Genomic DNA, 25,000 nt, shown 5'->3' with positions numbered 1-25,000 from the left:
GGATAGTTTTTATTTAAAGGCCGAAATGAAATAGAGTAACGAGGCTGTTTTTAAAATGTAAGGAGTAAAAAATACAGATAATTGAGTGAAAATGTAAGGAGTAAAAGTAAAAAGTCGTCTGAAAAATAATGACTCCAGTGAAGTATGGATAACCCAAATTTCTACTTAAGTAAGGTAATAAAGTATTTGTACTTCGTTACTTGACACCTCTGGTCGCTTGTGTTTCCAGAGCGCTACAAGAAGGAGGAGAAAGCTCGGCAGGACGTGGAGAAGGCGAAGAGGAAGGTGGAGGCGGAGCTGGCCGACCTGCACGAGCAGTGCAACGACCTGCAGGCCCAGCTGGCCGAGCTGAGAGCCCAGCTGGCGGCCAAAGAGGAGGATCTGCAGGCCACGCAGGCCCGGTGAGACGCAGCTCATCACCATGACCTTTGACCTGCACGGATCCAGGATCAGCCGTCAGAACAACCATGATGAAGACTGAACGACGTTTCATACACATGTCTAAAGATGCATTCGCCAACGAAAATTATGACTAAATATCGTCGTCAACGAACCTTTATCACCTGAGGAAAACGAGGCGAGACACAGCGAAAATGCTGGTCATGTGACGATAACGATAATTAAATATATAATGCAATATCGTAGAGCAGGGGTCGGCAACCTAAAATGTTGAAAGAGCCATATTGGACCAAAAACACAACAAAAACAAATATGTCTGGAGCCGCAAAAAATGAGAAGTCTTAGAATGAAGGCAACACATGCTGCATGTTTCTATATTAGTTATAACTGGGGGAAGATTTTTTTTTTCATTATGCACTTCGATAAAAAAGTCGAAATGTTGAGAAAAAGGTAAACATTTTGAGAAAAAAGTCAAAATTTCGAGAAAAAAGTCGAAATGTCGAGAAAAAAGTCAAAATTTCGAGAAAAAAGTCAAAATGTCGAGATTGATGTTGAAGTACAATTTTGAGAAAAAAGTCAAAATTTTGAGAAAAAAGTCAAAATTTTGAGAAAAAAGTCAAAATGTCGAGAAAAAAGTCAAAATTTCAAGAAAAAAGTCAAAATGTCTAGATTGATGTTGAAGTACAATTTTGAGAAAAAAGTCGAAATGTTGAGAAAAAAGTCGAAATGTCGAGAAAAAGTTGAAATATCGAGTTTAAAAAGGAAAGGAAAAAGGAAGAAAACAAAGAAAAAAAGGAAAAAAAGAGAAAAAAGAAAAAAAAGAAGGAAAAAATTTAAAAAAGAAGAAAAAAAGGTCAAACATTTCTGAAAAAGCTCCAGGGAGCCACTAGGGCGGCTCGATGTTGCCGCCCCCTGTCATAGAGGAATAAAAACTAGACTAAAATGTAGATTACAAAATAAAAACTCTGCTAAAATGTGTCTTTGTGTGACAAAAAAAGTCGAAATGTTGAGAAAAAAGTCGAAATGTCGAGAAAAAAGTCAAAATTTCAAGAAAAAAGTCGAAATGTTGAGATTAAAAGGGAAAAAAAGAAGAAAAAAAAGTAAAAAAAAGGTCAAACATTTTTGAAAAAGCTCCAGGAGCCACCAGGCCGGCTCTAGAGCCGCGGGTTGCCGACCCCTGGACTAGACTAAAACTGAAACTGAAACAGTCTGACAGAGACTCCACTGGTCCACAGGCTGGAGGAGGAGGGCGGGCAGCGCGCCGCGGCGCTGAAGAAGATCCGGGAGCTGGAGGCGTTGATCTCGGAGCTGCAGGAGGACCTGGAGTCGGAGCGGGCGGCCAGGGCCAAGACCGAGGCCGCCCGGCGGGACCTGGGCGAGGAACTGAACGCCCTCCGCTCCGAGCTGGAGGACAGTCTGGACACCACGGCCGCCCAGCAGGAACTACGGTCGGTAACCGCAGATAAACCGCACATAGGGCTGTAACGATACACTAATCTCATGATACGATACGATACACGATATTGAGGTCACGATATTATAGCAGTATTATTTTAACAACCTTGAATGAGGAACATGTGACTGAAAAAAATTGTCTTTTATTTGAAAGACACAAAATACAAAACAATGCTATGCGTTTGCCCTATTGTTACAGTTTGTAATGCTTTATAACTGTTTAAGTTTTAAAGAGAAAGCCAGGCCAACCATTTTCCACAAACTGAACTAAAAGTAAATGTCAGGTTTGCAAGTACAAATATTTAGCCACAAACTGAATAGTTTCTCTCATGTATGATTTGACTTTTTTCTTTTCCAGAAATTTAACAACTAAAATTAAATAAATAAATAAATAAAAGTAAATAAATACATTTCATTTTTCATTTCATTTTATTCTTTATTTCATTCCAAAAAATAAAACAAACAATTCAATACAAATACAAATACAAATGTTCATAAATTGTGAATGAAAAGGGAGCAGAAAGAAGAAAAATCTTATCTAATCTGCCCCTTTTTCCAAGAAATAAATTCACAAATAACATAAATAAATAAAAAAAAACCAACAACTAAGTAAATAAAAAACTAAAATAAAATAAAATTACCGCCGTCTGTTGGTATGTCAATCAATTTTTTGATTGAGCGGAGGAAGATTTTGGTCCGCGGTTACTAGTCAACACAATAGATTAATATTAATAACCCAATATCGTGATACTTTGTCACCTCCACGACACATATCGTGATGTTTTTGTATCGCGATATTTCGTGGCACGATATATTGTTACAGCCCTACCCGCAGATAAACCACAGCGTCGTCTGCGTAAGTGGAGACGTGCCTGAACAACCTGTGGTCGTGTGATCAGGGCGCGGCGGGAGCAGGAAGTGGCCCTGCTGAAGAAGAACCTGGAGGACGAGGGCCGGAGCCACGAGGCCCAGGTGCAGGACCTGAGGCAGAAACACGGCCAGGTGGTGGAGGAGCTCAGCGAGCAGCTGGAGCAGGCCAAGCGGGTGAGTTCCCCCCGGCTCCGGAGAGCAGCTCCCGCCCCCCCAGAGCTTTGCAAAAAAAGGAGGTAGAGGTCATGGAGGTAGATTTTTGTCTTAAAGGAGCATGAGGCTCCTTTTAAGAAATGAGACTCTCTAGCACCACCCTTCGCCACGACGGCTGTCGGGGGTACTGCAGCCAACAGTGAAGACGGCACGGGAGAACGGGGAGAACGTGCATGCAGCGTCATGTGACGTCACATCTGCAGGACAGCGCGGGAAATTCCGGTCACAATTGCAGCACATTTTGCAGCACACAGCCTGTTCAAGGCAAAGGAGAGATACACTAGAGGACTCATTCTTTTGGGTTTGGAACGCTTCATCTGACATTATTACTAGAAAACTTAAAACATATACACATTTTTTTCATAAATCCTGCCTCAATCCTGCCTCATGCTCCTTTAATTATTCAATCAAAAAAAGATTGCTTCAATCAAAAAAATATATTTTCAATTAAAAGAAATTTCAATTCAATCAAAAAAAAAAATGTTCAATCAAAGAAAAAAGTGGTTGAATGCAAAAACATATTTGAGACTCAAATATGGTGTTGGTGTAGAAACTTGTCACTCAAACATGTCTGACTCTGGTCTGACCAATGGGGAAGCTCCTCCCACTGCCGGGATGTTTGTCAAAATGATTCAATAAAAAAAAAAAAAAATCACTTCAAATCGAAAAAAATATTTTCAATCCAAAAAAAGTGTTCAAATGCAATTTTTTGGGTCTCAAATATTTTTTTTGCATTCAAACACTGTTTTTCTTTGATTGAAAAAGTTTTTTTTTATTGAAGTGATTTTTTTTCATTGAAAATATTTTTTTCTTTTTGAAGCAACTTCTTTTTTGATAAAATGATAAAGACACAAATGTCCTACCCATAATAATACGGCCCAAACAAAAAAAACTTCACTTCTATCAAAGAAAACATTTCCAATCAAAGATTAACAGTGTTGAAATGCATTTTTTGCATTTTTTTGAGTCTCAAATAATTTTTTGCATTCAAACACTTTTTTTCTTTGCCTTTGTCTCTCCCTGTCTCTCCCTCGCAGGTCCGGGCCGGGCTGGAAAAGGCCAAGCAGGGCCTGGAGAAGGAGGCGGCGGACCTGAGCGCCGACCTGCGCTCCCTCGCCAGCTCCAAGCAGGACGTGGAGCACAAGAAGAAGAAGGTGGAGGGTCAGCTGGGCGAGATGAACTCGCGCTTCAACGAGAGCGAGCGGCAGAGGGCCGAGCTCGGGGAGCGAGTCTCCAAGATGACCGTGAGTCCGAATAACGACCCGGGAACCACGTACAGGTGTCTACGGAAGAGTGTTAGGGCCAGGCAGGACAGAAATAGGAAATAGGAAGATTCTTTTTTCATTATGCACTTCGAGAAAAATTTCAAAATGTCGAGAAAAAAGTTGAAATGTTGAGAATAATGTTGAAAATTTGTGAATAAAGTTGAAATGTTGAGATTAATGTTGAAGTACAATTTAGAGAAAAAAGTTGAAATGTTGAGAAAAAAGTCGAAAATTTGTGAATAAAGTTGAAATGTTGAGAAAAAAGGCGAAATTTCGAGAAGAAAGTCGAAATGTCAAGAATAATGTTGAAGTACAATTTAGAGAAAAAAGTCGAAATGTCAAGAAAAATGTCGAAATGTCAAGAATAATGTTGAAGTACAATTTAGAGAAAAAAGTCGAAATGTTGAGAAAAAAGTCAAAAATTTGTGAATTAAGTTGAAATGTTGAGAAAAAAGTCGAAAGGTTGAGAAAAAAGTCGAAATGTCAAGAATAATGTTGAAGTACAATTTAGAGAAAAAAGTCGAAATGTTGAGAAAAAAGTCAAAAATTTGTGAATAAAGTTGAAATGTTGAGAAAAAAGGTGAAATTTCGAGAAGAAAGTCGAAATGTCAAGAATAATGTTGAAGTACAATTTTGAGAAAAAAGTCGAAATGTTGAGAAAAAAGTCGAAATGTCGAGAAAAAAGTTGAAATGTCGAAATTAATGTTGAAGTACAATTTTGAGGAAAAAGTCGAAACGTCGAGAAAAAAGTCGAAATGTTGAGATTAATGTTGAAGTACAATTTCGAGAAAAAAGTCCAAATGTTGAGAAAAAAATCAAAATTTCGTGAATAAAGTTGAAATGTTGAGAAAAAAGGCGAAATTTAGAGAAAAAAGTCGAAATGTCAAGAATAATGTTGAAGTACAATTTAGAGAAAAAAGTCCAAATGTTGAGAAAAAAGTCGACATTTCGTGAATAAAGTTGAAATGTTGAGAAAAAAGGCGAAATTTCGACTTTATTCACGAAGTGCACAATAAAAAAAAATCTTCCCCTCTCAAATATTTTTTCTCCTACATGGCCGTAATACTCTTCCGTAGGTGTCAGACTGTGTTCATGATTAACTTCAGTCCTCGAGGAGACACCTTGATGCAGGACGGAGCGACGGCAGCACAGGTAGTGCAGAGCTGAGTAAAGCAGGTCAGGTGTGTTTGAGAGACGTTGATTCTTGAGATGAGACAGGAATATAATCTCTTACCAGGATGTCTGAGGGAGTCTGAAGTGATGATCACCTCAAAACCTCTGACGTGACACCAGCGTGTCACCTTGTTAACGCTTCGGTCTGAATGTCTGCCGCTAAAGAGCAGCTGAGATCTGCAGGAAGCCGTTACATCACCGTGACATCAACCGTAAAACTTCAAATACTGGCCGAGTCCCGATTATCCACCGGATGCAGCAAAATATCTTTCATACTAAACATCCCAAATAAAGGCCTAGTGGCATACCTGCCAACATTTGGCTGTGAAAAATAGGGAGATTTTCTGGGGTAGAGGTTGGAATGCTCCACTCACAACATCCCCGCCCTGATATAAACAAAGCGACTTTTAATGAGCTTTAAATCCATAGCTACAATGAAATGTGCTAAAATGTACCTCCCAAAATGATTCTACAGCCTTCCTGGAGCCAAATAAGTTTAGTATTAATAGCAATAAAATACAATATTTGTACAATTTTCCAGGTTCCCTCTGTCACCCAAGGACCTGTTGTAATTGTAGGTGTCAGACTTTGCAGCTTCAATCCCTTTCTTGGAGGGCACATACTTGTGGCCAGGGCTGCTATGCAGTGGCGATTTTGGTCTGTAAATTTTGGTGGGGCCATGCTGGAAAATCTTATGCAATCAGTATCAAGTGAGAGAAGGGACCACAGCACCTTTGACCACAAAATTGAAGCTGAATAATGCCATCATCACACAAACAGTGCCAATCTAACGACATATATTATCATATCAATAGCGCTACCAAATGGGCACTGTTCAAGAGCTCATATCAAATACTCAAGATCGAAACAGCAACGTGACAACAATAAAAACACAATGCACAAGCACGACCGTGCACGAGCATGGCGTGTACGGCGCACATGCAATACACAGCAATTAATAAAGCCACCACACAGAGTATACCACAGCCAAACAACCATTTCAGCACCACAGACAGGTAAACAGCTCCATCAGCGTCGGGGAGCCCACGTGAGGTTGTGTCCCCCCACACCCACACCCACACATGTATCACCAGTTGCGCATTACACAAAGTCCACTATAATTCAAAGAATATAAGTACATGGTCAGTTCCACTATAAAAATCTGTTAGACTCACCGGAACTCACAAGGAAAGCAGTAGAGCGCCTTTTTTGACGAGCTCCCGGTTAACCAGAGTTTCCTTTGAACCATTCCTTATTAAATGTCCTGGTTTTGTCTTTTCCGGCTTGACAAATGGTTAAATCATCCGGTCGATGTGGTCCCAAACATTTTATTTCCAACTTCTGCTCAATTGATAAAGTGCTAAATCGCACACTCACCAAATAATCAACTTCATTCAAATAGAAAGAATGAAACGTCACCTATCAATCAAAGTACGTAGCCGGCGTAAGGCGCGCGTCGCCGCGTAACCTACGGCGTAGGTTACGTAACCCTCGGCGTAGGCTCTGCGTTGGTGTAACGCAGAACCATAAATCAGCCTTTATTCTGGCGCGGTTTGAAAAAGACAAGCGAGTGATTATGTACATTCACTGAGTGAATATTATGAAAGTAAAATATATATTTCTCGCTAGAAATAGTTTTCTTTTTATTCAGTCCGCAAATGACGGCGAAAAGCATTCTGGGAAATTCTGGGAACAGCCAATCACAGAGTGAGCTGTTTGACCGCCGTCTGCTTCAATTCAGAGCAGCCAATGAGAGGCGCTCTGGGGCCCTGAGCTCGCGGCCCCACTGTCCAAGCTAGTGTGTGCGCTGTACACGCGCATGCGCGCGCAGCAGTTCACCAGTTAACAACATTACAGGCAGAGGGGCCAGCTCCGCTGAGCCCCACCGAGCGGAAACAGAGGAGGCTGGATCAGGCAGGGCGAACTATTTACACACAGTTACACTACAAAAAGTGTCAGCAGATCAAATTAAGTTGCATCAAATGAAAACTGCGGACATTTCATTGGAGACAAATTTATTATGAACTTATGTTTAATGACACATAATCTTCCCCTGCGCAGCTGCGCACTCTGGTGGGGCCGTGCCCCACCGGCCCCTAATGCAAAGACGCCACTGCTGCTATGGTTTATCCTGCAAGAAAGGAATGCACAAAGAGTAGAATTATCCATACTCATTGTGTTTCCTGTGAGGATCTTTTCCACCATGCTGAGTTGACTTGAGTGACTTCTCTGAGCTTCATTGCTGTGAGAGATGCAGACCATCGCCTTCATCAGTGATGCCAGATTTGTAAAGCTCTCCTCTTTCCCTAGAAGAACCAGAACCTTCAACTCTCTCTTCCTGTGGGAGATCATGCTTGCTATGACTTGATACTCCACCAACTTTTCCCTCAGCTTTTTTTCAAAGCATTTTCTCAAACAAAACAAATTTTCAAATTTTCAAATAACAAAATAACATATTTGAACCATTTTCCAAACAATAAAATAACTGAAAAAAATTGAAAAATGGTTCAAATATGTTATTTTGTAACTTGACATTTTTAAAATATGTTTATGTAATGCTTTGCTGATGAGAGAATATATTTCTCTATTTTTCTTGTTTTTGTGAGGGGGGATATATTATTTTTCGGCACTACCTTGTTCTCTATAGCTGATATAACATGAATTACTGTGGGATCAATAAAGTTCTTATTTTTGCCATCTGAGAAAATTAAATATATTATATTTGGTGCCTAACTGTTTCCCAAGTATATTAGTGCGTGTGTGAATTAATAAATGAGACGTAAAACGTAAATTTCTTTGTAGAAAGGCGCTTTTTGAAAATAAGTCCATTCACTTGTATTAGTTTACAGCGCAGTCTGCCACATCCAATATGGCGGCGACGTTGACGTTTCGCAGCAGCTCCATGGGGCGGAGCTTGGACGTAGGCAGTGCTTTTGGGTTTGGTTGCCAGGTTTGTCAGGAACCCGTTAATATAATACATCCATGCAGGAACCCCGACAGGTGAAACACCATTGACTCATTTCACTTTAAAATCGGGAGATAAGCGGGAGAAATTACAAATCGGGAGCAGGGCGGGAGAAATGGTTGAAAATCGGGAGACTCCCGCTTAAATCGGGAGTGTTGGCAGGTATGCCTAGTGGGCAAAAAAATATTCTACTATACGCAAATATAGCCTAAACACAAACAAATAACAATATGAAATATGAAACCTTTTATAAGGCAGTTTAATGTTAGCGATGCCGATGTTAAATCCAAACGTTATTGATAGCAGCGGGTTTACAAGGTTTACACCAGCGATGATCCGGCTCTGTGGGCCAGGACCAGACCAGTGTGATTAAAGCGATGCGTCGCTTCATTTATAAACTCTAAAGGAGAAATAAAAGCTACCGTAAAAACTTCAAATAATGGCCCGATTATCCGCCGGGTTTGGCAAAATATCTTTTATATTAAACATCCCAAATAAAGGTAGGCTTAAACATGGTTTTTCTGGATGCCAAAAAAAACTGTATGCAAATATAGTAATTGAAAAGTGTGTAACTATTTATATAGTATATTATATAGTATAATATTCCAACGTATGCAAATATAACCCACTTAAACACAAACCAATAACCTTAAACGATTTAAAAAGTGATACTATGTATTTAATTTTAGAGCGACCTCACTGATGACGTGTTATGAAGTTAAACGGCTTGTGTATCAAAGACAAAAGCACTTATTTCAGCACCACGGACAGCAACAATGAGCAGCTTGTGTATCAAAGGGATTCAGCACCATGGACAGCAACACGGCTTCTCACTAGAAACATGATGTTCAGTTTAAGTTAAACGTAGTTCGATGTGCAAAACACCAGAGAAGCAGCGGGCACAGAATTCAGGGGGGACAACAAAAGAGTAGGAGAGTGTTAGTTACGGAAAACCGCAAACGCGAGAGGTTGCATGCTGGAGGGAGAAAGAGAGGCTAAAGTCGTTGCTTGGATACCTCACAAGCGTATCAGACACCAGCGTGTGAAGATGATACGAGTAACGGGAAGAGAGTCGAATCAGACCTCCAGGTCCCAAATAAAGGCGTGTCCCAAATAAGGGCGGGTCCCAAATAAAGGCGGGTCCCAAATAAAGGCGGGTCCCAATTAAAGGCAACTCCCAAAATAAAGGCGGGTCCCAAATAAAGGAGGATCCCAAATAAAGGCGGGTCCCAAATAAGGGCGGGTCCCAAATAAAGGGGGGTCCCAAATAAAGACGGGTCCCAATTAAAGGCAACTCTCAAATAAATGCGGGTCCCAAATAAAGGAGGATCCCAAATAAAGGCGGGTCCCAAATAAAGGCGGGTCCCAAATAAAGGCCGGTCCCAAATAAAGGCGGGTCCCAAATAAAGGCCGGTCCCAAATAAAGGGGGGTCCCAAATAAAGACGGGTCCCAATTAAAGGCAACTCTCAAATAAAGGCGGGTCCCAAATAAAGGAGGATCCCAAATAAAGGCGGGTCCCAAATAAAGGCGGGTCCCAAATAAAGGCCGGTCCCAAATAAAGGCGGGTCCCAATTAAAGGCAACTCCCAAATAAAGGCGGGTCCCAAATAAAGGAGGATCCCAAATAAAGGCGGGTCCCAAATAAAGGAGGATCCCAAATAAAAGCGGGTCCCAAATATAGACGCGTCCCAAATAAAGGCGGGTCCCAAATAAGGGCCGGTCCCAAATATAGACGCGTCCCAAATAAAGGCGGGTCCCAAATAAAGGCCGGTCCCAAATAAAGGCGGGTCCCAATTAAAGGCGGGTCCCAATTAAAGGCAACTCCCAAAATAAAGGTGGGTCCCAAATAAAGGCAAGGTCCAATTAAAAGTGGGTCCCAAATAAAGACGGGTCCCAAATAAAGGCGGGTCCCAAATAAAGGCACGTGGTCCCAAATAAAGGCGGGTCGCAAATAAAAGCGGGTCCCAAATAAAGACGGGTCCCAATTAAAGGCAACTCCCAAATAAAGGTGGGTCCCAAATAAAGGCAAGGTCCAATTACAAGTGGGTCCCAAATAAAGACGGGTCCCAAATAAAGGCGGGTCGCAAATAAAAGCGGGTCCCAAATAAAGGCGGGTCCCAAATAAAGACGGGTCCCAAATAAAGGCAGGTCCCTAATAAATGCGGTTCCCAAATAAAGGCAGGTGAGGTCCCAAATAAAAGTGGTCCCAAATAAAGGCGGGTCCCAAATAAAGGCAGGTCCCAAATAAAAGTGGTCCCAAATAAAGGCGGGTCCCAAATAAAGGCACCTGGTCCCAAATAAAGGCGGGTCCCAAATAAAGGCGGGTCCCAAATAAAGGCGGGTCCCAAATAAAGGCAGGTCCCTAATAAATGCGGTTCCCAAATAAAGGCAGGTCCCAAATAAAAGTGGTCCCAAATAAAGACGGGTCCCAATTAAAGGCAACTCCCAAATAAAGGTGGGTCCCAAATAAAGGCGGGTCCCAAATAAAGGCGGGTCCCAAATAAAGGCGGGTCCCAAATAAAGGCGGGTCCCAAATAAAGGCAAGGTCCAATTACAAGTGGGTCCCAAATAAAGGCGGGTCGCAAATAAAAGCGGGTCCCAAATAAAGACGGGTCCCAATTAAAGGCAACTCCCAAATAAAGGTGGGTCCCAAATAAAGGCAAGGTCCAATTACAAGTGGGTCCCAAATAAAGACGGGTCCCAAATAAAGGCGGGTCCCAAAAAAAGTGGTCCCAAATAAAGGCGGGTCGCAAATAAAAGCGGGTCCCAAATAAAGGCAGGTCCCAAATAAAGGCGGGTCCCAAATATAGGCGCGTCCCAAATAAAGGCGGGTCCCAAATAAAGGCAGGTCCCAAATAAAGGCTGGTCCCAATTAAAGGCAACTCCCAAAATAAAGGTGGGTCCCAAATAAAGGCAAGGTCCAATTACAAGTGGGTCCCAAATATAGACGGGTCCCAAATAAAGGCGGGTCCCAAATAAAGGCACCTGGTCCCAAATAAAGGCGGGTCCCAATTAAAGGCAACTCCCAAATAAAAGCGGGTCCCAAATAAAGGCGGGTCCCAAATAAAGGCGGGTCCCAAATAAAGGAGGGTCCCAATTAAAGGCAACTCCCAAATAAAGGCGGGTCCCAAATAAAGGCGGGTCCCAAATAAAGGCGGGTCCCAAATAAAGGCGGGTCCCAATTAAAGGCAACTCCCAAATAAAGGCGGGTCCCAAATAAAGGCGGGTCCCAAATAAAGGCGGGTCCAAATTAAAGGCAACTCCCAAATAAAGGCGGGTCCCAAATAAAGGCGGGTCCCAAATAAAGGCGGGTCCCAATTAAAGGCAACTCCCAAATAAAAGCGGGTCCCAAATAAAGGCGGGTCCCAAATAAAGGCGGGTCCCAAATAAAGGAGGGTCCCAAATAAAGGCGGGTCCCAAATAAAGGAGGGTCCCAAATAAAGGCAACTCCCAAATAAAGGAGGGTCCCAAATAAAGGCGGGTCCCAAATAAAGGCGGGTCCCAAATAAAGGAGGGTCCCAAATAAAGGCGGGTCCCAAATAAAGGCGGGTCCCAAATAAAGGCAACTCCCAAATAAAGGAGGGTCCCAAATAAAGGAGGGTCCCAAATATAGGCACGTCCCAAATAAAGGCAGGTCCCTAATAAAGGCGGGTCCCAAATAAAGGCACGTGGTCCCAAATAAAGGCGGGTCCCAAATAAAGGCAAGGTCCAAATAAAGGCGGGTCCCAAATAAAGGCGGGTCCCAATTAAAGGCAACTCCCAAATAAAAGCGGGTCCCAAATAAAGGCGGGTCCCAAATAAAGGCGGGTCCCAAATAAAGGCGGGTCCCAAATAAAGGAGGGTCCCAAATAAAGGCGGGTCCCAAATAAAGGAGGGTCCCAAATAAAGGCAACTCCCAAATAAAGGAGGGTCCCAAATAAAGGCGGGTCCCAAATAAAGGAGGGTCCCAAATAAAGGCGGGTCCCAAATAAAGGAGGGTCCCAAATAAAGGCAACTCCCAAATAAAGGAAGGTCCCAAATAAAGGAGAGTCCCTAATAAAGGCGGGTCCCAAATAAAGGTGGGTCCCAAATAAAGGCGTGTCCCTAATAAAGGCGGGTCCCAAATAAAGGTGGGTCCCAAATAAAGGCGTGTCCCTAATAAAGGCACGTGGTCCCAAATAAAGGTGTGTCCCTAATAAAGGCGGGTCCCAAATAAAGGTGGGTCCCAAATAAAGGCGGGTCCCAAATAAAGGCATGTCCCTAATAAAGGAGGGTCCCAAATAAAGGTGGGTCCCAAATAAAGGCGTGTCCCTAATAAAGGCACGTGGTCCCAAATAAAGGTGTGTCCCTAATAAAGGCGGGTCCCAAATAAAGGTGGGTCCCAAATAAAGGCGGGTCCCAAATAAAGGCATGTCCCTAATAAAGGCGGGTCCCAAATAAAGGCGGGTCCCAAATAAAGGCGTGTCCCTAATAAAGGAGGGTCCCAAATAAAGGTGGGTCCCAAATAAAGGCGTGTCCCTAATAAAGGAGGGTCCCAAATAAAGGTGGGTCCCAAATAAAGGCGTGTCCCTAATAAAGGAGGGTCCCAAATAAAGGCGGGTCCCAAATATAGGCGGGTCCCAAATAAAGGCAGGTCCCAAATAAAAGTGGTCCCAAATAAAGGTGGGTCCCAAATAAGGGCGGGTCCCAAATAAAGGCAGGTCCCAAATAAAGGCGGGTCCCTAATAAACCTATTGATTTGAGCGGTTTAAAGGTATTGTGACATAATTTTTAACATGCTTTTAACACTATTAAAAGTCTTGGCCAATATCCCTCAAATGTGTCTAAAAGGGTGTAACAAGAAAAACTTCACTCCAGTACTCCATGCCTGGCTTTTTTTATGACGATGTTTTTTGCACAGTGAAAAACGCGTCCTTTTCCCCCTTTCCTGTCAATCATTGCCCCGCCCCTTTTTTTGGGTGTAATTGATGTCAAGACACCCAACTAAACACAAAAAATCAAGAAAAATTAGTTTTTCATGTCACAATCCCTTTAAGCAGATAAACGCTCAGGCCTTTAGTTGGAGTTTTATGGTAGTGTATCCAGCCTCCCCGTCTCTTTGCTTTACCTCAGAAGTGGGGGGTCCAAAGCTGCAGGACAGATATCTAACAAGGCACAGCCTGCAGAAGTCGGGTGCCGGCCTCTGCAAACAGAGCTGCAAAGGCATGGTTGAAAAGAGCGCTTTGTGCTGCATCGCTGGCATTGAGACAGATCAGGTGAATTCTGGGAAAAGAAGGTCAGATAGTTCAGTTATTTCTTCTTCACCTTCTTCCCCAGACGGAGCTGGACGGCGTGACGAACCTGCTGAACGACGCCGAGGGGAAGAGCATCAAGCTGAGCAAGGACGTGTCCGGCTTGTCCTCGCAGCTGCAGGACGCCCAGGTGAGGGACGACTCGCTCACCTGCCCGGCGTTGCCGACTCCCCGAACTAACGGCCGTCCGTCTGCAGGAGCTGCTGTCGGAGGAGACGCGCCAGAAGCTGAGTCTGTCGGGACGCCTGCGCCAGGCGGAGGAGGACCGGAACAGCCTGATGGAGCAGCTGGACGAGGAGGCGGAGGCCAAGCGGGCCGTGGAGCGGCAGCTCTCCGGCCTCGGCGCGCAGGTCTGTAGCACCGGTCGCCATAGTTACCAGCTCTCCCGCCCTCGGCGGGCAGGTCTGTAGCAACGGTCGCCATAGTTACCAGCTCTCCCGCCCTCGGCGGGCAGGTCTGTAGCACTGGTCGCCATAGTTACCAGCTCTCCCGCCCTCGGCGGGCAGGTCCGTAGCACCGGTCGCCATAGTTACCAGCTCTCCCGCCCTCGGCGGGCAGGTCCGTAGCACCGGTCGCCATAGTTACCAGAAATGAGGTTGGGATGAATCTGTCCCCGTCCAGATATCTACAGATGAGACACTATATGGAGCAAATTATAAAAAGGTTCAATTTAGATGAGGTAAAGTCGTGAATTATCAAGTTGTTTATCTTAGCATATGTATGGAAGCCCATTTCTGCCAGTAAAAGAAAAAAATAAGATGAAAACTTAGCCTTAAAAATAAAAATATCCCCAAGAAAGTCATAATTATGAGATAAAAAGTCATAATTATGAGATAGAAAGTTGAAATTATGAGATAAAAAGTCATAATTATGAGATAGAAAGTTGAAATTATGAGATAAAAAGTCGAAATTGTTAGATGAAAAGTCATAATTCTGAGATAGAAAGTCGAAATTGTGAGATAAAGTCATAATTATGAGATAGAAAGTTGAAATTATGAGATAAAAAGTCATAATTATGAGATAGAAAGTTGAAATTATGAGTTAAAAAGTCGAAATTGTTAGATGAAAAGTCATAATTCTGAGATAGAAAGTCAAAAGTATGAGATAGAAATTCATGATTATGAGATAATTATGAATAATAATGAATAATAATTATGAGATTGGCCGTATAGTGGATGAGATGCATCATCTGAGATGGATCAGCTGGTCTCTGCAGCTGCACATTAAAGAGCATCTAAGTTGAGTTGTGGCTCCAATTAGCTCCGATTAGCTCACTGGCCACCTCGCAATCTGATTAAGCCTGATTAAGCCGGGTTAAGTTGCCAAACCAGGACACTAAGCTAAAAGAGATTATAGATTCAATCAAACATCTATAGAACATGGTGAGCAGCTTTTAATCAATGTGAAAAGATGACCGCTTCCTTAAGCAGTATATACATATACGTAGGTTTGCCTTTCTATAGACGGCCTCACATTAGGGAATGGAAGTAAAACTAAAGCTTGGGTTGGATGCATCAGGTTGTGCAACAGTTGTGGGACGGAGGGTGAGATGAGATGTTTCTGTGAATGTATGGACCTTTTGTGAACTCTGTCCCCGTCCGTCCGTCTGTCTCTCCGGCAGCTGAGCGACAGCAGGAGGAAGCTGGACGAGCTGTCGGCGGCGCTGGAGCTGCAGGAGGAGGGCAGGAAGCGGCTGCAGCGCGAGTTGGAGGCCGCCAGGGCCGAGTACGAGGAGAAGGCCTCGGCCCACGACAAGCTGGAGAAGAGCCGGGGCCGGCTGCAGCAGGAGCTGGAGGACGCGCTGGTGGACCTGGACGGCCAGCGCACGCTGCTGTCCAACCTGGACAAGAAGCAGAGGAAGTTCGACCAGGTCTGGAGTCTGGGGGCTGATGACGTCATCACACTTCTCATGAACTAGTGCAAAGTTCACATAGTTTAGGCCACGTTTACACATAGCCGGGTATTTACAAAAATGGATATTTCCCCCTCTACGTTTTGAAAAAATACCATCATTTTTAAGGTGCTATGAGCAGCCAAACCTACAGGGGGCAGTGTAACGAGAAGATAAAGTCATGCTAGCCAATCAGAATCCTGGAAAAAAACATCAACAAATGACACGAGTAACTTCCAGTTACTTCCAAACGAAATTGTACTTCAACATTATTCTTGACATTTCAACTTTTTTCTCGATATTTCAACATTTTTCTTGAAATTGAACGTTAATCTTGACATTTTGACTTTTTTCTCAACATTTCAACTTTATTCACAAAATTTTGACTTTTTTCTCAACATTTCGACTTTTTTCTCGAAATTGTGCTTCAACATTAATCTCGACATTTCAACATTTTCTCGACATTTCAACAGTATTCTCGACATTTCAACTTTTTTCTCGATATTTCTAAATTTTTCTTGAAATTGAACATTAATCTTGACATTTTGACTTTTTTCTCAACATTTCAAATTTTTTCACGAAATTTTGACTTTTTTCTCAACATTTCAACTTTTTTCTCGAAATTGTACTTCAACATTAATCTTGACAATTCGACTTTTTTCTCGACATTTCGACTTTTTTCTCGACATTTTGAGTTTTTTCTTGACATTTCGATTTTTTTCTCAACATTTCGTCTTTTTTCTCAAAATTGTACTTCAACATTGATCTCGACATTTCAACTTTTTTCTCAACATTTCAACATCTTCTCAACATTTCAACTTTATTCACGAAATTTTGACTTTTTTATGGACATTTCGACTTTTTTCTCGACATTTCGACTTTTTTCTCGACATTTTGACTTTTTTCTCAAAATTGTACTTCAACATTAATCTCGAAATTTCGAATTTTCTCGAAGTGCATAATGGAAAAAAAAATCCTCCTCTAAAATATTATTTTTATTTTTCTCCTGCCTGGCCCTAATACTCTTCCGTAGAAACTCACATAATCTGAACAGTTAAAAGTCCAGTTTGTATCTGCAGATCTGAACAAGTTCAGGTTCAAGTTCTTTATTCACAAATATGTTGCGTTCAGTTGAACGAGTTGCTGGTCGGTCCCTGTAACGGCGTCTCCTCCTGGTCCCCAGATGCTGGCGGAGGAGCGCGCCGTGTCCTCCAAGTCCTCCGAGGAGCGGGACCGGGCGGAGGCCGAGGCCCGGGAGAAGGAGACCCGGATCCTGGCTCTGAACCGGGCCCTGGAGGAGAACCAGGCGGGCCTGGCGGAGGCGGAGAGGGCGGTGAAGGCACTGAGGGCCGAGATGGAGCAGCTGGTCAGCTCCAAGGACGACGTGGGGAAGAGCGTAAGAGTCCAACCCAAGACGGGCATATATATTAATGGTTAATACCATGGTAATACCAGGTAAAAACCTGAGGCATATACATGCATTTTTAATATATAATATATATCATATATATTTATTTTATTATTAATTTATTAAAAAAATTAATATATTTATTTTTTATATTAATGGTTAATACCATGTTGGTAAAGACCTGAGGCATATATATGCATTTTTAATATATAATATATATCGTATATATTTTAATATATCTATATCTATCTAAATATATATTTATTTATTTATATAGCATATATATGTGTGTATATATATATATATATATATATATATATATATATATATATATATATATATATATATATATATATATATATATACATATATATATATATATATATACAGTATATATATATATATATATATATATATATATATATATATATTCATAATATTTTAAATTTTTTTTAATATATTTTCTAAATGTATTTATATTAATGGTTAATACTATGTTGGTTAAAACCTGAGATATATATATATATATATATATATATATATGCATTTTTAATGTATAATATAGACCATATATATTTTAATATATTATATATATTTATTTTATTCGTATATATGTCTTATGTATGTATATATATATTTTTTTAAGTGAAGGGGAGGGGGGGTAAGGTGTGACATCCGCTCCTAGTCTAAAACGCGAAAAACACAGGGAAACGCACAACGAGCACACGAGCCTTTGAGATCTGTAAGAGAAAAAACAAACAGACAGAGAACAGGCAGAAACACAAACAGCAACCAGTCCAGGTCCCTGAGACTGAACCAGAGACGGGAACGTCTGAGGAGTGACGGGTTCTCTGACGGTTTCCTGCTCCGGCAGGTCCACGACCTGGAGCGGGCCAAGCGCGGCCTGGAGGCCGTGGTGGAGGAGATGAGGCTGCAGATGGAGGAGCTGGAGGACGAGCTGCAGGTGGCCGAGGACGCCAAGCTGCGGCTGGAGGTCAACGGCCAGGCGGTGAAGGCGCAGCACGAGCGGGAGCTGGCGGTGCGGGAGGAGGCGGCGGAGGAGAAGAGGAGGACGCTGCTGAGACAGGTGGAGGACCGATCCGGACCGGACCTGGGTCCAGACCCGGGTCCAGACCCGGGTCCGGCCGTGTTGTGCCACAAAGGGGGGGCTAGTTCAGTTATTAAAGAGTTATTAATAATTGTCTTTCGATAATTATTAATAATTAATAAAGAAGATTACTTATCAAAATGAATCAATCTAAACGGGGCACCATCTGACTTATCAGGAAATAATAACTAAACAGCAGAATCAGTCTCAAATTAGCTGTTATTCCATACATGAATGTTATTAGGTCTAAATCAACATTACATAAGTTCGTAATAGCTGGGAGGGAATTCATGAAAATCGTGCACTTGGTGACAAGTTTTTGATATTTGGTATGGTGTTAGTTATGGACATATGGTTTTCAAAAACCACCGCAAACAAATTGGGACGTCTCCTGTAGTGGCCGGTTTGCAGGAAATTCAAAATGATTCAATAAGCGAGGCGCTAGAGGCAGCATTGTAGGTGTTAGTGAGTTTAAATATGCACAGCTGATGTTTAGTGTGTGTTATTTTAATAAAATCCTATTCTTTCACTGTGACTTAGTTCTGAGGTTCATCTTAAGCCTGAATGAATGAATGAGTGAATGAATGAATGAATGAATGAATGAATGAATGAATGAATGAATGAATGAATGAAGCCAATAATCTCACCCAATCAGATTATTGATACTACAGCGATAGTGACCTGTCCAATAAACAGAAAACTGCATTCCTTGGGGGTGAAAATATGGGTCTATAGCCCTCTATAATCGCTCTATGTGACTTAATTCTAGAGTTTTTTGGGCAAAAAAATGACCTTGAAAATTAGATTTTACCTTCAACATGACCTTGAAATAGGAAATGTATCTCAGAATTGAATTCCTAGAACCAAAAAAGTTGAAAAAGTGACAATATTCAACAATCTAGGACTAAGAGAAGCTGAGATTTGACCTTTGGTCTTTTCGGCGGGAGCCATTTTGAATTTTCTGCAAACCGGCCACTAGGGGGCGTCACCATTTGTTTGCAGTGGTTTTTGAAAACCTTATGTCCATAACTAACACCATGCCAAATATAAAAAACTTGTCACCAAGTGCACAATCTGTATGATTTTGGACATATTCCCTCCCAGCTATAACGAGGAAAGACACAAAGACTGCTTGGAATGGTTTTAATGCACTTCTGCAGAAGGGGGAGCAGGGGAGTGCAGAGCGACGAGGCTCTCATTTTACAGCGGTGCTCATTTTACGGGACGAAACCCAACCTGATGAAGCTGTCAATCATCAGTACCTGATTTTAGGACAGATAAAATAAAGAAAAATGATTGATATGTTTCACGTTCGTGTAACAGTCAACCCAATCATACACAGCTCATACTTACAATGGCAAGAATTACATTTAAATACGATCAAAACACACAAAGACCGGGCCAAATACAGTATTACAAAAGTAATCTGCAACCATTCGAACGGTGAATTAAACCAATTTGACAATTCTACGTCACTATGCCTGGATTCAGGGCTTAGAATGATTCAAAAAGACTTCATTACTCCATTTCTATGTCTTTTCCAAGAGGGGAGTCTCTCACTTGAAACACTAGCAGATAAGAAAGTCTCCCTCGTCAGACACAGACCACACCATCTAAAGAAGCCAGTTATTTGTATCATTTCAACAAAAATGTCAACAGAGAGGCCCATAGGAAATTTCAACACTCAACCCACGGACATCTAGTCCCAAAATGAGAGGACACTTCCCTCTCAGGATTCACCAAGCCTCCCACCCACGCAGCTTCTCGTGAACGCGCAGCCAGACAGGCAAACCTGGAGCGCGCTTACACACACACACTGCTGCAGCTGTTTACACACACACACACACACACACACACACACACACACACACACACACACACACACACACACACACACACACACACACACACACACACACACACACACACACACACACACACTCACACACACACACACACCATGACCTTTGGCCCTGCTGCAGCTTTGCAGCAGCTCATTTTCCTCCACTTTCCAATTTCCCATTTTGAACGTTTAATTAGTTTTGCTTTTAGCATTAAATTACTTTATTTTTCAATCTTTTAAGTTCTGTATATTATTTTGCACAATATTTTTCCACACATTTTTTTTTACCTATCTTTAGGGACGTCTCCCATCGACTAAGAGTCTTTTGGAAATTATTTTAGGTTCGCAATTTTTCGCAAGTTTTAGTTTAACCACGTATTTGTTATTTTACCGATCTTGTTAACTTTCTTAAGTTTCTTTCAGCTCATAAGTTTCCGTTTTGACAGTTTGGTTTTAGCGCTGATTAATTTAGTGAACAATCAAAACTTTACTTCATAATTTTGGAAACCGCAACATTGTCAATAGGTTTCAATCATGAACATTAGACAAAAACATTAGCCAAGACAAACATTAGAGAAAAAACCATTCCAATAGAAACCTCTCGTTTTTTCCATAACATTACTTTAAAGTCCCTGACTTTACAGTGGGTCCCAGAGCCTCGTATTTTACCATAAAGTACTTTAACACATTTACTCAGACACTCACTCATCTTCTTCCACTTTATCCGTTCCCGGGTCGCGGGGGCAGCAGACTCAGCAGGGATGCCCAGACTTCCTTCACCCCAGACACTTCCTCCAGCTCCTCCGGGGGGAGTCCGAGGCGTTCCCAGGCCAGCCGAGAGACATAGTCTCTCCAGCGTGTCCTGGGTCTTCCCCGGGGTCTCCTCCCGGAGGGACATGCCTGGAACACCTCCCTAGGGAGGAGGGACATGCCTGGAACACCTCCCTAGGGAGGAGGGACATGCCTGGAACACCTCCCTAGGGAGGAGGGACATGCCTGGAACACCTCTCTAGGGAGGCGTCCAGGAGGCATCCGGTACAGATGCCCAAGCCACCTCAGCTGACTCCTCTCAATGTGGAGGAGTAGCGGCTCGACTCCGAGCTCCTCGCGGGTGACCGAACTCCTCACCCTATCTCTAAGGGAGCGTCCAGCCACCCTGCGGAGGAAACTCATCTCTAAGGGAGCGTCCAGCCACCCTGCGGAGGAAACTCATCTCTAAGGGAGCGTCCAGCCACCCTGCGGAGGAAACTCATCTCAGCCGCTTGTATCCGCGATCTTGTCCTTTCGGTCACTACCCAAAGTTCATGACCATAGGTGAGGGTAGGGGCGTAGATTGACCGGTAAATCGCACTAACACATTTAATACCCCTTTAATACCCCTTAATACAATACATAATACATATTTATCGAGAGGAGTGTTTTCTTACCAGTCTCAGGTGCCCCTTCTGGCTCGGGGACCCGTCACCGGGCCTCGGATCGGCGCAGGACCATGGCCTCGTCGCTGAAATCGGAACGGCTTGTCGACAGTTTTAAGCGGCCACTTAATCCCACATCGTCCCAATCCCACAGATCTTGGGTCCCGGGTTTCGGCACCAGAAAATGTTAGAAAGGTCTAAATCAACATTACATAAGTTTGTAATGAGGAAAGACACAAAGACTGCTTGGAAAGGTTTTAACGCACTTCTGCAGAAAGGGGGAGCAGGCGAGTGCAGAGCGACGAGGCTCTCATTGAGAACTCCTGAGCTTCCCAAAAGTAGCCTCCTCATGCATGATGGTTTTATTGAGAGACTTGACAGGAACTGACCGTATATGGACAGTGAACAGTGGACAGTAGACAATGGGTGGAAGTGATAACGTGTGATTGAGTCATGACACTACAGTAGAGTGATTGAACCAGGACAGTCCAAAACTTGAGTAAATCAGGACGTGGCTGTTCTGAGTCTGAGCACAGACCTTTGCAATCAGCAGCTATGACAAATATGTATAAAATAAACGGACACAACTTCTCTCATTCAAATGAATCAGAATTTACTTACACAAGGTTCCTTTGTTTCGAACCATACGGTCACCTGTAAGAAATTGGGGCTGGTCTCAGAATGTATGGAGCCAAATCAGGGCCAAAAGTTTTGCTAATTTGAAAATAAAATTTGAACCTGAAATTTTTTTTTTACAGTTTCAGTTTTATTTTTTTCAGTATCAGATCTTTTTTTCAGTTTCAAATCTTTTTATTTCAGTTTCAAATCTTTTTTTCAGTTTCAAATCTTTTTTTTTCAGTTTCACGTCTTTTTTTTTCAGTTTCACATCTTTTTTTTTCAGTTTCACTTCTTTTTTTTTCAGTTACAAATTTTTTTTTCAGGTTCAGACTTTTGGCCCGGATCTGGCGTGGAGGGCGTGGCATCAACTGAGAGGGGCGTGGCATCATGAGTGACAGCAGAACAGAGAAGGCGGGGGACGTTCCTCAGTCCTGTTGCCTTCAGGAAACGTAGGTTGCAGAAGTTATCAGTAGAAGTATGAATCAACACTGTATATACACTATATTCACGTGATTGGCAGTGGAAAAAACTGATATTAGTGACACATTTCTGTTTAAAAAGCTGTTTTAGACCGTACTTGGCACCAATCGCAGTATAAAAGCAATAAACTATGCCAGACTGTACAGTTCAACAGCCACACTTTAAAGTTTGACATTTCCCACTTCTACATACTACCAAGTACGGTCTAAAACAGCTTTTTAAACAGAAATGTGTCACTAGTATCCGTTTTTTCCACTGCAAATCACGTGAATACGGTGTATATACAGTGTTGATTCATTCTTCTACTGATAACTTCTGCAACCTACGTTTCCTGAAGGCAACATGAGTGAGGAACGTCCCCCGCCTTCTCTGTTCTGCTGTCACTCATGATGCCACGCCCCTCTCAGTTGATGCCACGCCCCCCACGCCAGATCCGGGCCAAAAGTCTGAACCTGAAAAAAAAAATTGTAACTGAAAAAAAAAGAAGTGAAACTGAAAAAAAAGAAGTGAAACTGAAAAAAAGATTTGAAACTGAAATAAAAAGATTTGAAACTGAAAAAAAGATCTGATACTGAAAAAAATAAAACTGAAACTGTAAAAAAAAAATTTCAGGTTCAAATTTTATTTTCAAATTAGCAAAACTTTTGGCCCTGATTTGGCTCCATAAGAATGAGGCCTCTACAGAGTATTAGGGCCAGGCAGGAGAAAAATAAAAATAATATTTTAGAGGAGGAGGAAGATTTTTTTTTCATTATGCACTTGGAGAAAAAAGTCGAAATGTCGAGAAAAAAGTCAAAATTTCGTGAATAAAGTTGAAATGTTGAGGAAAAAAGTCAAAATTTCGTGAATAAAGTTGAAATGTTGAGGAAAAAAGTCAAAATTTCAACTTTTTTCTCGAAATTGTATTTCAACATTAATCTCGAAATTTCTACTTTTTTCTCAACATTTCAAATTTTTGCACAATAAATAAAAATCTTCCCCTCTCAAATATTTTTTCTCCTGCATGGCCCTAATACTCTTCCGTAGGCCTCAGAGTTGGGCCTTAAAGTTCAAATTAAGGCTCCCCATATCACATAAATCACATAGGACTGTGGCTCCAGCCCGGGCTCGAGTCCCGGCTCTGAGAGCCCCAGAGGTTCAGGTGTCCACTGTCTCCCCGTCTCCCCGGCAGGTGCGGGAGCTGGAGGAGGAGCTGGAGGAGGAGAGGAAGCAGCGAGCTCAGGCCTCGGCCGGGAGGAAGAAGCTGGAGGGGGAGCTGAGGGACACGGAGGACCAGCTGGAGTCCACCAGCCGGGGACGCGACGAGGCGCTCAAGCAGCTCCGCAAAGTCCAGGTGAGTCCTGGGCAGGCTCGGTTCTCGGTTCTCAGTTTATGTGTTTGCATGCTCAGTTGAAAAGACGGAAAAAAAACTGACAAGTGTGTGCGCGTTAAGGCTGATTTATGTTACACCAACGCAGAACCACAATTCAGGCTTTAGTGTACATCACTCATCTGCGTTACCTGCACCAGCAAGACGCTGCTCTCTGCTGCACCGTTAACACGTTAAATGTAGCATTTTCTTTGTTCTGCAGCGAAATTACTGCAAAAATGCACTTGAAAGACACTTTAAATATTATTGTTTGACTGGTATCATTCAAATTGAAATGACTGTCATGTTTAGTGATGGTTTTGAGCTGTATAGATAACATTAGTTTGAATTTCTATGTTTTATTTTCAGGGTAAGAAACATCTGTTGCTAGATTGTCTGATGGGTGAGGTAGCCCAGACTAAATGTAGCATTTTCTTTGTTCTGCAGCAATATTGCTGCAATGAGGCATTTGAAATACACTTTAAATATTCTTGTTTTGATAGTATCATTCTGCTTGAAATAATGGGAAAATGCATAATTTAGTGTTGAATAACGTGCCAGGCATGTGCACCCCCTCTGATCTGAGATGCATCGTAGTCATCATTTTCTAGAACCGGCCCTGGTCCCAGGTCCCGGGTCCCGGGGAGGACCTGGGGGCCGGGCCAGGACAGGCTTCTGCTGGTCCGTGCGGTGCTGATGGGACGTTTTCCTGCCACAGGGGCAGCTGAAGGACCTCCAGAGGGAGCTGGAGGACTCGCAGGCCGCCCACAAGGAGGTGCAGGCCTCGGCCCGGGAGTCTGAGCGCAGGTCCAAGGCCGTGGAGGCCGAGGTGTTCCAGATCAACGAGGTGAGACCTGGACTTATCTAAGACTCCACCCACCGGCTCAGGCGGAGACGGGATCTCCACGAGCTTTCAGAGTAAAGTTGCTATCGTCAACGAAAATTATCACTAAATATCATCGTCAACGAACCTTTATCACCTGAGGAAAACGAGACGAGACGTAACGAAAATGCTGGTCATGTGACGATAACGATAATTAAATATATAATGCAATATCGTAGACGAATAAAAACGAGACTAAAATGCAGGAAGGAAGGAAGGAATGAAGGAAAGATGAAGGGAAGAAGGAAGGAAGGAAGGAAGGAAGGAAGGAAGGAAGGAAGGAAGGAAGGAAGGAAGGAAGGAAGGAAGGAAGGAAGGAAGGAAGGAAGGGAGGAAAGAAGGAAGGAAGGGAAGAAAGAAGGGAGGAAAGAAGGAAGGAAGGGAAAAAGAAGGAAG

The 25,000-nt window shown here is 42.6% G+C and overlaps 1 protein-coding gene across 1 annotated transcript in view; it reads left to right on the top strand.

Moving 5' to 3' along the window:
* The window catches only part of LOC133422365 (myosin-11-like), a 68,929-nt gene that overhangs the window by 34,762 nt on the left and 9,167 nt on the right, over positions 1–25,000 (top strand). The window contains exons 25-35 of the mRNA XM_061712334.1: positions 230–401; positions 1,635–1,847; positions 2,754–2,898; positions 3,975–4,181; positions 13,636–13,740; positions 13,808–13,960; positions 15,232–15,480; positions 16,685–16,897; positions 17,784–17,996; positions 23,545–23,706; positions 24,440–24,568. Of these exons, the coding sequence (XP_061568318.1) occupies positions 230–401; positions 1,635–1,847; positions 2,754–2,898; positions 3,975–4,181; positions 13,636–13,740; positions 13,808–13,960; positions 15,232–15,480; positions 16,685–16,897; positions 17,784–17,996; positions 23,545–23,706; positions 24,440–24,568 (1,961 nt within the window). The remainder of the gene's footprint in view (positions 1–229; positions 402–1,634; positions 1,848–2,753; positions 2,899–3,974; positions 4,182–13,635; positions 13,741–13,807; positions 13,961–15,231; positions 15,481–16,684; positions 16,898–17,783; positions 17,997–23,544; positions 23,707–24,439; positions 24,569–25,000) is intronic.

This window comes from Cololabis saira, chromosome 21 (assembly GCF_033807715.1).
Source record: "Cololabis saira isolate AMF1-May2022 chromosome 21, fColSai1.1, whole genome shotgun sequence".
Classification (NCBI taxonomy): domain Eukaryota; kingdom Metazoa; phylum Chordata; class Actinopteri; order Beloniformes; family Belonidae; genus Cololabis; species Cololabis saira.
The sequence above is the reverse complement of the archived record's forward strand: the minus strand, read 5'-3'. Positions and strand labels throughout refer to the sequence as shown.